Here is a 16,115-nt window from a genome sequence, read left to right as displayed (position 1 = left end):
TTGATCACAAAATGGCTTGCTCGCTATCTTCTATGGACAGCTGAGGGCTAGAATCTAGTTAAATCCCTGTGACTTTTCAAGCAACCAAGAGGAACTGACACTATGTTATGAAAACGTATTTCATACTCTGAGATGTCACTAAGCGTTAAGTCCTAAATAAATCCAGTACTAAATAGTTTCTGTTATAAAACCCACAGAACTAAACCAGAAATGTAGTAACATACAGCTGAAGTAATTTCAGGGGAGTGTTTAGATGGCAGGAGAAAATGTAAATGTGGCCTGTCTATAGACTGAACTTTCTATTTCCAAACAAGCTGGTTTGGAAGACTTCATGGGACTATTAACTCTAAAATACTAAACACTGCTGAAATTCCTAATACTTTCTATATGTATTTGCTTACCCACGGCAACATGCAAACTTAGTCTTGTGGCACTTGCTCTGCAACTAGCTAGAGAGTAGATAAAGTAGCTTATTTGTTCCCATCTGCAGAAACAGGCCACAAAATTCCTTTCAAGAAATGTCTAGGTAAGCAGGTCTAGGGAAACCAAAGGCTTTATTTATTATCAAGGGCATGGTAAAATGAAGTTCATTTCTTGGAAGATGTCTGTCGTGGTTTAAACCCAGTCAGGTAATTTGTTTGCTCACTTCCCCCCCTTTCTTGCCCTCCCCCTGCTCTCCCGGAGGGACGGAGAGGAGAATCGAAAAAAAAGGAATGCAACTCCCACAGGTTGAGATAAGAACAGTTTAGTAACTAAGGTATAACACAAATCACTACTGCTACCACCAGTGATAATAATGATGAAGGAAATAACAAGGGAAGAGAATACATCATCTCACCACCAGCCGACCGATAACTCGCCCCCCCAAGCCCGACCAAGCTCTGACCGATACCTCCTCCAACCCTGCAGACTCCCAGCCCTTCCGGCTAACTCCCAGTTACATCCTGGGCATGACATGCTGTGGTATGGAATACCTCTTTGGCTAACTTGGGTCAGGTGTCCTGTCTCTGCTTCCTCCTGGCTCCCCCTCCTCCCTGGCAGAGCATGAGGCTCACAAAGTCCTTGGCCAAACCAAAACATCGCTTGTTATCAGCTCTGTTCCCGAGCTGAAAGTCAAAACACTGCACTGCACCAGCTACCAAGAAGGGGAAAAAATGACTGCTACTGCTGAACCCAGGACAATGTCTTACCTTGAAAAATGCAATGAACTGAACTGAAATTTTCTCTAGGCTGCCAGTGCTTCAAAGACTTTGTGGTGTGTGACTAGTTCCTGAACATGCACACATTGAAATGCGTAGAGGTTTATATACATACATGTCAATGCAGAGAAAGTAACTGGAAGTAGGCACAGAATGTTAGGCCAGATAAAAATAACATATTGATAACAGAGCCATTACTGACGGAGGTGTAACTTGGTAATGGTATTAAATTTCTAGGAAGGATACCAGAAAAAAAGAAATTAAATATAACAACCTAAGTAACAAACACTTTCATTGTAACATTTGCAATGCAGCCATAAATGAAAGAAACTTGAAAGAAATATAGAATACTTTCTATGTGATCATGGTATTAACAGCTACATTTTCCGTAGCAGATTAGTAGTTTCAGCATTCCCTGGGTGTGTAAGAATTCCCCTCCTTTGCAGTGTGTCATAATAATTTTTTATTTCTCAGAAGAGCACTTCTTACGAAGACCAAAGTTGGTTCTTGTACATCTATAAGAGGGAAGGACCAGAATCTACCAGGAAGAAAAGGGAGCTGGAGCTGAGCCTTCTGGAAATGTTCTAACCACAGGTGGCCTCTGCACAATGTTTGAAATAAAAGGCAGGTGCCCTGTCTGTGATCAGCCTATGGGTATAAACCGGAGGAGAAAAAAAACCCAGGCTACCGCATTGCTATACTGTTCAAGGCTACAACCTGTTGGCATATATTAGTTGTACTCTTAAAATGCCAAACACATTTAGATGTTCAAGATATAAAGGGAAGTGAACACTTACATTTTTTTACTCTGAAAAGATTCAGACATGAAGGGATCTCTGAGGCAGCTCTGTGTAGGAACAGAATTTCAGGCAGTTGAATAGTGTTGCATTTGAAAATGTCCATAGAATCAATTTTTTTTGAAATTATAGTTTGGATCTTAAACACCTACATTTCTGTGGAACCCATCTGGATCACTTAAGCACTTCACAGAATTGTGTAGAAAATCTTGTTCTTCCAGGTTTCCCTGTCTTTTCAGAAAATACTTTAGTTGCTGCATTTCTGTATTCTAGGCAGTACTTTACACCCACTTTTACACCTCTGCTTCCTGTCCTGCCTTTTATTGTGCTAATTAAGGGTTCTTGCACCTTATCTCTGCTAAGTAATGCAGATATAATCTAACCTTATGTTATTATTTAGTTCAGTGATGATGAAAAAGAAGATTGAGCCAAGACAGAGAACAGGAACTAGCAGGGGTTTCTTGGTCTGTATGTGAGTACAGAGGATGCAATTCCAGGAAGGGAAAAGAGAAGCAGCAGGTTGCAAGGTGATGGTGGTAAGTCTACCAAAATTGACAGCAGCAATGGTAGGAATCCAGGGACCATGGAGCAAGGTGATTTGGGTACAGAATGTGATTTTATCAGCACTGACTGTGCCAGGTGGAATGACCATGGAAGGAGCCACTAAAAATATATTTTTAGTAGTCACTGAATCTCGCAGTTAATTAATAATACCAAGAAAACACATTCAGCACAGCATGTATGTGGCTTTGTAGTTTTGGATTATATTTTTTTTCTACAGTTCAGAAATAAAGAACAGTCTCATTCATTTGTCTGATATGTAAAAGTAAAAAAAAGGTCAAAAGAATTTTTTTCATTATAAACTGTTTTCCAGGTTTTACACTTACTAAATACAGCAATTGCAAAACCTCTGTGAAATGTAATGATGTCACTTTAGTTCCAATCGATGTGGGGAAGGCTGTAAAAATATTTGGTCTCAGATAAGGTCATTTAGTAAAGCAGCCCTTGAAAGCCTAAAAACACTTTCTGTATTTGAGGTTAAATAGAATTGAAAATGTTGCTGTTGTTTTCTTTCTTCTTTTTAAGGTGCAATATAAAAAGTTAAATAAATATGATTGCCTGAAACACAACTGTGGCAGTGTTCAAATCTACTATACTTACTGATAGTATCCATCAGACAAAAAATACCTATTCTTTTTTTTTTTTTTTCTGAGACCAAAAGGTCTCACTAGTGGAATTTATCCTGTGGTCTTGACTCTTTCAGAATTGAAGAATGACTTTTCTGGCTTAAAGACAGACAGTTTTGGAGAAGCAGGTTGAAAAGCAGCTGGTCAACACACCAGAAGCTAGTTGCTAATTGCAGCAGTAAGTTAATCAATGAAATAGCAGTTTAGCTTCTGGGTATAATAAAAGAGATAAAAGACCACACAGAAATTAGGGTATGACTGACTCTTGAGTGGCATACATTATTTTCCTTCTTACACCTGTTTGCTTTTGAGTAAGCAAGTCATGCATCTGCTTGACAGCTATTAACAAAATAAAATAACAACAAAAACGCATTTTGGGGTAAGATCTGATATAAATATTTACAAAGACAATTTAAGGGAGTGTTTGTTATGCACTTTCGTGTTTGCTTTCAAAACATGTAGCTCCAGAGACAGATGGCTTGTACAGTTTTATCAGCACTTGTGTCATTATATATTCAAGCAGCCAAGACTGATAACCAGCCTCACGGATTAGGGATTGTTCAGAGAACAAATACTTAAAAAAAAGAAAACAACACACATATCAATAAAGTACTTCAGAGTGGAAAAACTTGATACAGAAATCTCAGTGACATTTTTATGAAGAGAAAGGAAAGAAATTAATGCAATTATAAAATTAAAGTAGCAGGAACAGTTTGTTTAAGTGGTGTCATCGTACGTGGTAATGAAACAACTTTTAGAAAATTGGGGAAAAACTATTGCTCAACAATGGTGGAGGAGAGAGATAAGTACCATTAAGGCAACATTACACTTTCTCAATACGAAGCAGCAAATTCTTCAGTGCAAGCTACCCCCAGAAGACCTTTCTCCCACCATACTGCTCATGATCTTTTCACTTTATGCTACTAAATAGCAACCAGAAAAAAATAAGGAGTCTTAGAAAAGAATAAGCTGTCTATACTTGATAACATAATTACACAGATTTTTTTTTTTTTTTTTTGGTAGGTGAGATCCTTTTTTCCCCAATCTGTTTTTCATCTTTTTCCAGTATCTTACAGTAGGACATTTATAGATTCTCTTAAATGATGATCACCATCATTATTAGCCTCTAATATTTACAAAAACATTATGCTTGTATCTGAAGGCCTTAACTGGAAAACAGGCATGTCCTGGGTTCAGCAGTAGCAATCATTTTTTCTCCTTATTGGTAGCTGGTGCAGCGCTGTGTTTTGACTTCCAGCCTGGGAACAGTGCTGGTGATACCAATGTTTTTGGTTGTTGCTAAGTGATGTTTACCCTGACCAAGGACTTTGTGAGGCTCATGCTCTGCCAGGGAGGAGGGGAAGCCGTGAGGAAGCAGAGATGGGAGGCCTGACCAAAGCTAGCCAAAGAGGTATTCCATAACACAGCACGTCATGCCCGAGGTGGGGGGGGCGGTAACTGGGAGTTACCTGGAAGGACAGGGGCTTCTGGGTCGGACTCATTTCTTCGGGCTCCTTGGTGGTAGCGGTGGTGATTTGTGTTGTACATTGGTTGCTGGATTGTTCTTGTCTCAACCCGTGGGAGTTGCACTCTTTCAATTCTCCTCCCCATCCCTCTGGGAGCGGGGAAGGGGAGAGCCCTGGGGGGGGGAAGCCTCGATTGCTCTCAGCCTGGCTGGGAGTGAGTGAACAAGCTGTCTAGCTAGGGTTTAAACCACGACAAGGTGTGATAGGCAACATGTGCATTATGAATGAAGCTGCCTTCTTCCAAGATCAGTAAGCATGATCATTCCTTGTGGCAGCTCAACAGTAAAATATATTATTTTAATAATCTTCATTTCTAAAAACAAAAAAAAAATACTTTGTGTATTTCTTTTTCTCTTGTTATTAAAACAATAATTGTTGATAATATATGAGATGACGTCTTGCAATGTATTTTGTAAATGTAAGCCTTACAATATTTTGCTAAGGCAAAAAATAGTCCCTTTTTTTACAGATAAGAAAACATGAGTCAGAGCATTGGAAAATATGCACGCTCACTTGAGTAGGGGTCCGAACATGTTCTCAATTCTGGACATGCATTTTATTCACAGATTTTTTTCATATAAGCATATGTAGACTTACACTATACCTCACAGCTATTTGAACAGTTATGCAGCTAAAGATCTCCTACTGTCCTCTCCTTCTGCCTCAGCTAAAGTTCTCCTGCAGCCCTCTCCTTCTGCCTCACTCTGTCTATAACTGTCATTGGTGTGACCTACATCCATAAAAAAATTGTAATTGGTCAGCCACAGAGACTACCATGGTCTTGCCTTTGGCTGAAATCTTTGCATAGGGAAGGTTGACTGTAGGAGGACTTGCACACAGTAATTAATTTTTGAAGTCTTAATGGGACAGTGGTATTTTTGTTAAAACAAAAAATCCCACAGAGTAGCTCCTCCAGAACAGCTGACCAGCATTGCTACCCTATTCACACACAGAGTATGAATTGCTAAGCTATTCTCACACAGGGACTGTGAGAATGAAGATCCTAAGCCCACTGTAGGAGAGGATCTGGTTCAAGACCATCTTAAGAACCGGAATGTACACAAGTCCATGGGACATGATGAAATCCATCTGCTGGTCCTGAAGGAGCTGGCGAATGAAGTTGCTAAGCTGCTGGCCATCAGATTTGAAAAATCATGGCAGTCAGGTGAAGTTCCTGATGACTGGAAAAAGGGAAATATACTTTCAAGAAGGGAAAAATGGATGACCCAGGGAATTACAGACCAGTCAGTCTCACCTCTGTGCCTGGCAAAATCTTGGAGCAGATTCTCCTGGAAGGCATGCTAAGGCACATGGAAACCAACAAGATGGCTGGTGACAGCCAGCATGGCTTCACTAAGGGGAAATCCTGCCTGACCAATTTGGTGGCCTTCTATGATGGGGCTACAGAACTGATGGATAGGGGTAGAGCAGTTGATGTCATCTACCTGGACTTGTGCAAAGCGTTCAACACTGTCCCACACGACATCCTTGTCTCTAAATTGGAGCGACATCAATTTGATAGGTGGACCACTCGGTGGATAAAGAACTGGCTGGATGGCCACACACAAAGAGGTGCTGTCAATGGCTCAGTGTCCAGTTGGAGACCAGTAATGAGTGGTGTCCCTCAGGGATTGGTGTTGGGACAGGTCTTATTTAACATCTTCATCGCTGACATGGACAGTGGGATTGAGTGCACCCTCAGCAAGTCTGCTGAAGACACCAAGCTGTGTGATTCAGTTGATATACTGGAAGAAAGGAATGCCATCCAGAGGGACCTCGACACGCTTGTGGGGTGGGCTGATGTCAACCTTATGAGGTTTAACCATTCCACGGGCAAGATCGTACATGTGGGTCGGAGCAATCCCAAGCACAGCTACAGGTTGGGCAGAGAAGAGATTCAGAGCAGCCCTGTGGAGGACTCGGGTGTGTTGGTTGATGAGAAACTTCACATGAGGCGGCAGTGTGCGCTCACAGCAGAGAAAGCCAACTGTATCCTGGGCTGCATCAAAAGGAGCGTGACCATCAGGTGGAAGGAGGTGATCCTGCCCCTCTACTCTGCTCTCCTGAGACCTCACTTGGAGTATTGTGTGCAGTTCTGGTGTCCTCAACAAAAAAAGGACATGGAACTGTTGGAACAAGTCCAGAGGAGGGCCACGAGGATGATCAGGGGGCTGGAGCACCTCCAGCCTATGCAGCCTATGAAGACAGGCTGAGAAAGTTGTGGCTGTTAAGCCTGGAGAAGAGAAGGCTGCGTGGAGACCTCCTAGCAGCCTTCCAGTATCTGAAGGGAGCCTCTAGGGTTGCTGGGAGTGAACTCTTTATTAGGGACTGTAGTGACAGGATGTTCTGGGTTCAGCAGTAGCAGTCATTTTTCTCCTTCTTGGTAGCTGGTGCAGTGCTGTGTTTTGACTTTCAGCCTGATGTTTTGGTTTGGCCAAGGACTTTGTGAGCCTCATGCTCTGCCAGGGAGGAAAGGAAGCCAGGAGGAAGCAGGGACAGGACACCTGACCCAAACTGACCAAAGAGGTATTCCATACCACAGCACGTCATGCCCAGGATGTAATGGAGTGTTACCCGGAAGGGCTAGTAGACTGCAGGGCTGGAGGAGGTATGGGTCGGTGCTTGGTCGGGCTGGGGGGGCCAGTTATCGGTCAGCTGGTTGTGAGGTGATGTATTCTCTTCCCTTGTTATTTCCTTTATCATTATTATCATTGGTGGTAGCGGTAGTGATTTGTGTTATACCTTAGTTACTAAACTGCTCTTATCTCAACCCATGGGAGTTGCATTCTTTTGAACTCCAGGAGTAGGGGGAGAGAAAGAAGCCGGGGGGAGTGAGTGAATGAGTTGCCTGACTGGGTTTAAACCATGACACAGGACAAGGGGTAATGGGTTAAAACTTAAACAAGGGAAGTTTAGATTGGGTATAAGGAAGGAATTCTTTCCTGTTAGGGTGGTGAGGCACTGGAATGGGCTGCCCAGGAAGGTTGTGAATGCTCCATCAGTGGCAGTGTTCAAGGGCAGGTTGTATAGAGCCTTGGGTGACATGGTTTAGTGTGATGTGTCCCTGCCCATGGCAGGGGGGGTGTAACTAGATGATCTTAATGTCCTTTCCAACACTAACTATTCTATGATACTATGATTCTATTCCTGTCTGCTTCTCACAGAAAAAGATATCTAATTACTCCAGTGCTTTCCAGGAAGTTTGTCAACTTACACATGGCTAAAGCAAAGGATGTTTAAAATCCATTCTGAGTTTAATGGCATTAATTGCCTAGAACTGTTACTACAGAACACAAAACAGAGAAAATAAATCTTCTGAAGAGTTTGACATGTAGCTTATAGGGCCACATGCATATTTAGTCCAAAATAAAGCCACCTTATTACTAATTTAAATTTTAAATGGTAATGTATGTCTTATCTCTTGAAATGTATTTAACTAAACAGAAAAAATACCTTCCCCCTTTTAGAGCTATAGTACTGAAGACTCTCCTGTTAACCTTTTTTTCCACTGTAGATTGGAAGCACAAAGTCCATGCACTGTATTTCTTGAAATGTGTCATTCTGTGGTGAAAGGTTTTCTTTGTGTTTTGAAAGTATTAATCCCTGTCATATCTTTTCCCCTTGGTCAGCAAGATAGCATTGTACTTTGAGAGTAGGCAAGTTGAAAATAGTTCTGCCACTTCCCATTTTCCCCTGAAAACGGGGAAAAAAATAATCAAAATTAAATTTCTGTGGTCAGGGAAAAAAAAATAAATCAACTTTTAACCTATAGAATAATGTTTGAGAATGTTAAGAATGTACCATGAGTACTTCCTTATTATTGGGGTTTTTTTACTAGGTACCTGCCTCAGGTTGGTTATAACTTCATACTAGAGGATTCAAATAAGGGCTTTGTAGAAAAAAGAATCTCTCTTTTCCAGGGAAATATCACAGTTCTTATTTTAGAATCAAGGTTCACTGAAATTTCTGCTAAACTCCTACTTTACAGTTGCTTTTTCTTTTGTTTTCTAATCCTTCTGGATTAATTATTTCACCTTGTATTGATCTAAATGGAAAGCAGCACTGATTCTGTACATTGTTCATGCTCTAGTTGTCAGCAATAGGACTCTTTCTTTTACAGGGAATGCAGAAGCAAGTTTAATTACGGTTTATTATATTCTGTCACATCAACAGTGTACTGTATAGTCTCTAGACATTCAAAGAGGAGCTTCTCAGAGATAAGATTAGGAAATTACATTGTAACATACAGAAATATACCTGATTGCATTTTCTGTATGTGTGTATAAAAGCAGCGGGTTGATAATCTGTGGAATTTATAACGTGCCAGTTAAAAACAAAAAACAAAACAAAAAGCAAACAAACAAATGCAAACCCACAACAAACAACTAGGAAAGAAAAGTAAATTCCATAATATTAATTGGGATAATTTCAGTATTCAGAAAAAAAAATCTGTTACTAAGGGTAATCCATTCTATGTTCATGGAGTACAAGAGAGTGACATTTTCTTTGGCACCATAACACAGAAAGTGTGTCCTCACTTCTAATTTTGAGTCTCAATTATATTATTATAAAGATATGGGGCTTTTTGCTGATATACCACTGACATTTTTCTTCTCATTAGTACTGCTTTTTTAAAATGCTTTGTAACTTCCCTTCTCATGTCTACCTACTAACATTCTTTCTCAAAAATCAATCTATCATTTCCTTGCTGTCACTGGGCTGTTTAATCAAGGAAATATGTCTCCTTAACTCTTCAAATATCTATAGCACTACCCAGCTGTTTTACTCTAAAGTCAAGAAAAGGCATCTCAAATTCTTGCTCAGAATTATAATACAATTAGTAGAGAATCATGACAAAGCATATTGCAGATATTATGAAATATCTAACAGCACAAAACTTGAATTTTCTGCCTTTTTCCTTGTTTGTCCTTCCTCATACATCCAGTCTAATCAGATGAGCAAATTAAGCTATTTCAAAATTAAGTAAGACTGAGAGGAATTTAGTGCTGCTGAAGACATGGGTAACCTGTCTACCTGATTGCAAGACGCCTGCAGCTGGCCAGCTGTGTCCTCAGTAGTGTATGAAAAATGATGTGGATATTTAATATGCATTGTAATTCAGCAGATTTCATTTCTGTCTCCTGTGGTCTCATTTTCCTGAGTTGCAAAAAATTATGAGAACAGTTTTTTATCAAGCACAAGATTTACATAAACCTTGTTTTTTTATTTACGCATTGATTTTTATGGTTGCACAGCAGCTATCTGAGATGTGTTTTATGGTCAGAAGACTTACAGATTTTGTTCTCTTTCATGTGCAATGTTTGAAGTGTTTCATGGTTTCATATGAAATCTATCAAAGTTAACTTCTCTCTTGCTTTTTGGGAGAGTGCATCAGGGTTTTATCCACTGGGTCGATGTCTAGAACTATGCATCAACCCAAGTTTGTAAAATTAGTAGTCACTAGAGTAATCCCACATAGAGAGCATTCCTTTGGGCAAGCCCGTTTTTGGGTAGTATAGATGTTTCTGTTTGCAGTAGGCTGTTAGTTCACCAAGGCTCTGCAGCAGTCAAGTGAGTTGAAAACAGAAGGGAATACATCCAAACTGCAGGATTTAACAAGCAGCATTAATTCTCACACAGAATCGGCAAGGGTTTGTTTACTTCCTCTGACATTTTCACCTATCTAGTTTTATTTTCTTAGTGGGACTGAGAGTTAAGTTTATTCACAGTAGGTTCTGAGACAGGTAACTTAGGGCTAATTGAACTGTATTTCCACTTTTGGACACTAAGCGGACATATACTCCCTGTATATGTTTCTGGTGGTGCATATACCTGTGGGACATATACTCCCTGTATGTATTTATGGTGATGGATGAGAGGGAAAGGTGTTTGTTTGGAATCCTTGATCAAATTATTCATCATATTCTGTCATTTAATGAGTGACCTTGATCTAAGCTGGAACATAGAGAGGAAATTCTACAGGAGCAAAATACGATACATATACTCCCTATATATGACCTACAAAGCAACTACTTTCTAACAGAATTAAAATGTATCTGGGATTTATCAGCACAATATTTTGCTGTGGAATCATCACTTATTTTCTCATGAGGGGTATGTATAAATTTAATGCCAGATATCACAACCTAATATTATGTCTTTTTTTGTTTGTTTGTTTTTTCCCTTTCTCCTTCTTTCTTCTTTCTGTTTTTTGTTGTTTTCTTTCTTTCTTTCTTTTCCTTTCTTTCCCTTTCTTTTTTCTTTCTTTCCCTTTCTTTCTTTCTTTCTTTCTTTCTTTCTTTCTTTCTTTCTTTCTTTCTTTCTTTCCTTCTTTTTCTTTTTCTTTTTCTTTTTCTTTTTCTTTTTCTTTTTCTTTTTCTTTTTCTTTTTCTCTTTTTCTTTTTCTTTTTCTTTTTCTTTTTCTTTTTTTTCTTTTTCTCTTTCTTTTTCTTTTTCTTTTTCTTTTTGCTTTTCTTTTTCTTTTTTCTACAGATGGGCCTCTTGGTCCACGAGGATTGGCTGAAGCTACAGAGATGTGTACTCAAGAATGCCTGGTTTTGGGTCACTCAGACAACTGTTGGATGCCTCCCAGCTTGGGCCAATACCAACAGCCAAAGTCTCCTCTCTCCACCTTCACATCTCAGAAAGAATGGGTTAAGGACAAACTAGTTAATGGACACACATTGACCAGGACCTGGAAAGAAGATAGCAACAGAAACCAGTTCAGTGACCGAAAGCAGTATGGTTCCAGTGAGGGTCATTTTAACCCTGGCAACCACATGACTGACATTCCTCTGGCCAACTTGAAGTCTTATAAACAGGCCTCAGGAGCTGTCGAGACTCCAAAGGAGCACCAGTTATAAGAAATGGTTACTTTGGACCAATGACTTTGGCCTATTTAGACTTGATAATACTATGTGTGTGTCAGAGCTTTATGTACTGGGTAGACCTCTAGAACTATGCTTCACATAGCAGAGATATGCATATCTTTATGTTAGCACCGTGGAAGGTATGATGTCCTGCAACAGGAGAGAGTTGTTTCTACTAGTTGTGTGCTTTTGTTAAATAGATTAAAATCTGCAGAAATGTCTCCAGTTTGCAAATATCCTTTTTTTCTGTTTGTTTGTTTTTTGAACCTGGACTGCTGCTATGAAAAGAAGATGCACTTGGAGAGTGAGAGAGCAAGAAAGTTCAGTGGATTGCAATGATTGAAAAGCATATCCAGTTAGAAAATTGTGCTTTTGTTGTCATTGATCTATGCCTGGGACCATTATACTTGAGAACATACTGCAAACAAAACAACTGAAACTGTAAACATTTAACCTATTGTGCTATTAACAATGTTAATGGACACTTGTAAGCCCATCAGTGTTCCAATACTTGTAAATAGAAAAAATTATTACTTACAATTTTTGTGTACTTATAACGTTCACTTGAAAAGATACTGTAGCATATTTCTGTGTTTCACAGTTGCTTTTTACTTCCTTTCATTTTGCTTTTATTTTCAGCGATGGTGTTTCTGTGTTAGTAGTCTGTCTGACACACAATGTTCCAAGGAACTCAAAACACTTGTGTTAAAAGAGAAAAAAGGAGTAATGGGGTGGGAAGGAAGGTTGGTCATAGAAAGGAAAAAAGAAAATATATTTCATTCTATGTAGTAGCAAATGGTGCCAGAATTTAGGTAGAATTTCTTCTTTTTCATCTCTTCTTTCTTTTTTTTTTTTTTTTTTACTATTAAGAAATGAAAGGACTTGTGTAAGAGCTTAAAAATGTAGCTTTTTTTTTTTTAATTCGACTATGTTTCATAAAACAGGAAAACTGCAAAACAAAAGAAAAATATTTAAATTATAGTGGAGGGTAAGAGGGTGTAATAGTGGAGGGTAATCCTTGATCAAATTAGCTGCTGTCATTTAATGAGTAGCAGCTGACCTTCATCTCAGCTGGAATATACAGAGGAAATTCTACAGGAGCAAAATACAATGATCATGTTTTTTCCAGCTGGGCAGGTGTGTGTCTATACCTAAGACAGTTTGTATTGCTGAAACAGCAGCATTTGTGTTGATCTTCATCTGTGTTAACGTTGTAGTAACACAAGTGATTTTAGACCATAGCCACAGAATATCTAATGTGTTGTGCCTTCATGATGTAACAGAGCATTCTCCTGGTAGGCTAGTTGGGGGAACTAAAGGGTTAAATCTCTAATTATTGCTGTTTAACTGTTTATTATCATAGTTGGTCAATGCCTGGCAGGTACCGGTACCATGTCACCTCAGTCAAACCAGCAGAGTGTCTCCTAATGTTAATAAAATCTAAATTGCACGCAAAGCAAATCCAAACCCAAACATTTTAGGTGGTTTTTATTAAGGCATGGCAGATGATCTACACAAATAAATAGCATGAGAAAAAAAAAAGAAAAAAAAAGAAAAAAAGTCCTTACAGACAAACAAAAAAGTTACTTATGCCAGAGTGAAATATCAGTCTTAAAGTAACAAATTTAGATAATCTGAAGGTGACTTTATTCTTACCAAAAACACAAGCTTTTTTTCTTCTTTATTCTTTTGTGTATAGTTGTTCGCTTTTTATATATATATTTTTTTTTCTTACCTTTTTTTTTCCTTCACAGTATAAAAGGCATAAAAATGGGTTAGGGGTGCATTGCTTATTGCTGTACTTATGTCAGTTCGTGAGGGGTGTTTGATGACTTTGACAGAATATATATCTAACCAGTTATCCTTGTTAATGCTTTGCCAGTTCAACGTTATTTAGTTATTCAGCTCTTGCAATAAATGTTCTGAATTCCATATTGTGTTGTGTTAGTTCTTGGGCAGATGCCTAAGGGATTTTATTCCTGTTAATTTCTCTTTCTTTCTGTTATTGTTGGTTGGCTCATTCTTTGTTTCATTCTGAATTTCAACTTATTTTTCTAAGCATATCATGGTCCATTTTGTTCATATAGATATGTATGAGAATGGAATATACAACAAATGATGAATCTTGAGGGCTATATTCAGTCATTATTATGGAAAGTAGGAATTTGCTCAAAATGAGTTATTTGAATTGGGTAAAGTTTTACTTACCCAGCACAAAAGTGACAGAATCTAGCCCAGATTTGTTAGACATACTTAAGCACATGTAATAAGCATCCTTGCATGAGTTTTTGCAACAGTACAGTGGTAGCATATAGAAAAGTCAGCACTTGCCACACCTCAGTGATTCTTTTGAGAGTAGAACAAAGTTATATTGAAATACAGTAAACACGTTGTTACAAGGAAAATTTATGTGGTTACATAATCACTTTTGTTGCAGTACAGTAAAAAAAAAAAAAGCCCTGAACAACCTGGAAAAAGATGTATTAATATAAGTAACCTGTTTTTTAACATGCTCAGTTTCAAAGCAGACATACCTTGAGTTCTATATTAAACCCAGAAATACAATAATTATCTGAAAACCCAAATAGCACTATTTTAAGTTATAAGTGCCTTTTAAACAGAACATATTTGAAAAATCATCTATCACAGCATAAAGTAAATTATGTGACTATCTCTACAGAAGGAGAACTATATTCTGTTCTAACCCATTAGTTTGTGCTGCCATCACCTGTGCAGGAGGGGCACAAATATATATGATTTAGATATCTAGCAGGTGGAATATTAATTTTTTGGGAGGAAGAAAGGAAGGAAGAAAGGAAGGACTATGTCTTAATCCCATTTAAACCAAAGGAATATTTTCCAGATGTTTCCAAGGAATCTGGATTTGGCCCTAAACATGTAGTCAATAAGTGCCCATTAATGAAGAACCATTTGGTTTGCTCAGTCAGTAGTACTAGTACTGCTGTCTAAAACTTACAAATTTAACTAAAAATAATACCAAAAAAAAGATAAAAAAGAAAAAGAAAAAATCTGACATGAATACAGTGCTTATGCCAGATGAAGAGATTTAAAGAAAAATTTAAAATCCCATTGCACAGAATGAGAAGGCAGCTGAATGTTGGAAACTATTCAAGTTTACTAGCTAGGAGGTTAAACATTACTTAAAATTATTGGTAAACAGGAATGATATGGATACCTCTCTTAATGCCAGTTCTGACCTTTTTTTTTTTTCTTCAGATAGGAAGATTGGGTGCCATTTATTTATTTCTTTACTAATGCACACATTTGAAGGACTGCTAAAAAGATAAACCAAAGGTTTTTTTAACAGTCCTTTATTTTTACTGTCACCGACCAAAGTCCTTTGTCCAAGTAGAAAATGGAAAACCTGCATAAATATAGTTATTTAGCCCTACTTAACCCTATGCTGTGCCAGCTCTTACTAAACGTACAGCAGTCAGGACCCTATCCCAAGGAACTGTCTCAAGGTAGACAAAGAAATACATGGAGAAGAATTAAGGAGAATGCAGAAATACAAACCAATTCTAACAAATAGGAAGAAAATTAAATTCACATTACTTGCTTAATATAGTTCTTGACTTTTAGGAAGGAATCATGATCAGAAGGAATCTTAAGGACTTGAGTATGGAGTAAACTAAACTCTAAGGGAGAAATTCAGGAAGCTTTGGATATACAAATGGCATAAAAGCCAGAGACATACATCTGTGGAGAGGAAAAATCAAGAGTGGTAAAGACTGAAAACAAATACATAGGGAAAAAAGGAGCACAACATTGATCAGAAGTGTAACCTTCAGATGTTTTGAACAAAGGGAGGCACTAGTAGCTTTAACAAAAGACAATGAGAATCACAGGACATAGCAATAGGCGATGTCAGGAGATCCATGGGACTCATGACATGACAAAAGGCATAGGGGTAGAGTCTAAGTAGCATTTGACACCTTAAAATAAGTTGCAAAAGTATTCCTACTGGCATGAGAGCTCATATGCAGTTCAGGCACAATAAGTAATCTGTGATGACTGATTTCAGGTGACCACAAGCTATTTAGCTGATTCAGCTAGTAAAACTTCCTTATTGGGTGTATCCTTGCCACAAAGTAAAATAAGCAGGGAGAGTTCTCTAAAGCACGTGTGGTCACATGTGCCAATTCAGACAGCGAAAGCAACCAAGTACTCAATGGCATTATCTCTGAATGTTCAATTCTTTCCTGTTTAATACCCTGCTTCAGCAGAATTGTGTTCCAAAGTCTCAACTTTATTTAATGTATATGCTTGCATTCCTTGCTACTGTGATGAAAAGCATGGAAACGGAAACCAATTCTAGAGCAGAGCAAGATGTTTTAGTATACTGAAAATATGATACAGTGTCACCCAGGGGCATGAATCAGCTCAGTGTATCATGTACAGCTAAGGTCTAAATATTAGTTTTATTCACTTTCACCACTGATCACCTCAGTGGACACATCCACCAAATATAATCACTCCATAATCCAAAACCATCTTTGACTTTTTCTTCTTGTTC

General features: G+C 38.4%; 1 protein-coding gene across 2 annotated transcripts in view; it reads left to right on the top strand.

The window, feature by feature from the left end:
- PCDH9 (protocadherin 9) overlaps nucleotides 1–12,569 on the top strand; it is a 704,101-nt gene extending 691,532 nt beyond the window's left edge. For both annotated transcript variants that reach the window (XM_062636868.1, XM_062636867.1), the window contains exon 4: nucleotides 11,202–12,569. In XM_062636868.1, coding sequence (XP_062492852.1) covers nucleotides 11,202–11,572 — 371 coding nt within the window. In that variant the 3' untranslated portion in view covers nucleotides 11,573–12,569. The remainder of the gene's footprint in view (nucleotides 1–11,201) is intronic.
- The last annotated feature ends 3,546 nt before the right edge of the window (nucleotides 12,570–16,115 follow it).

This window comes from Pezoporus occidentalis, unplaced genomic scaffold (genome assembly GCF_034315485.1).
Source record: "Pezoporus occidentalis ecotype Australia unplaced genomic scaffold, CSIRO_AGI_Poc_V1 ctg5, whole genome shotgun sequence".
Classification (NCBI taxonomy): Eukaryota; Metazoa; Chordata; class Aves; order Psittaciformes; family Psittacidae; genus Pezoporus; species Pezoporus occidentalis.
Note: the sequence above shows the minus strand (reverse complement) of the source record. Positions and strands in the feature narration are given on the sequence as shown.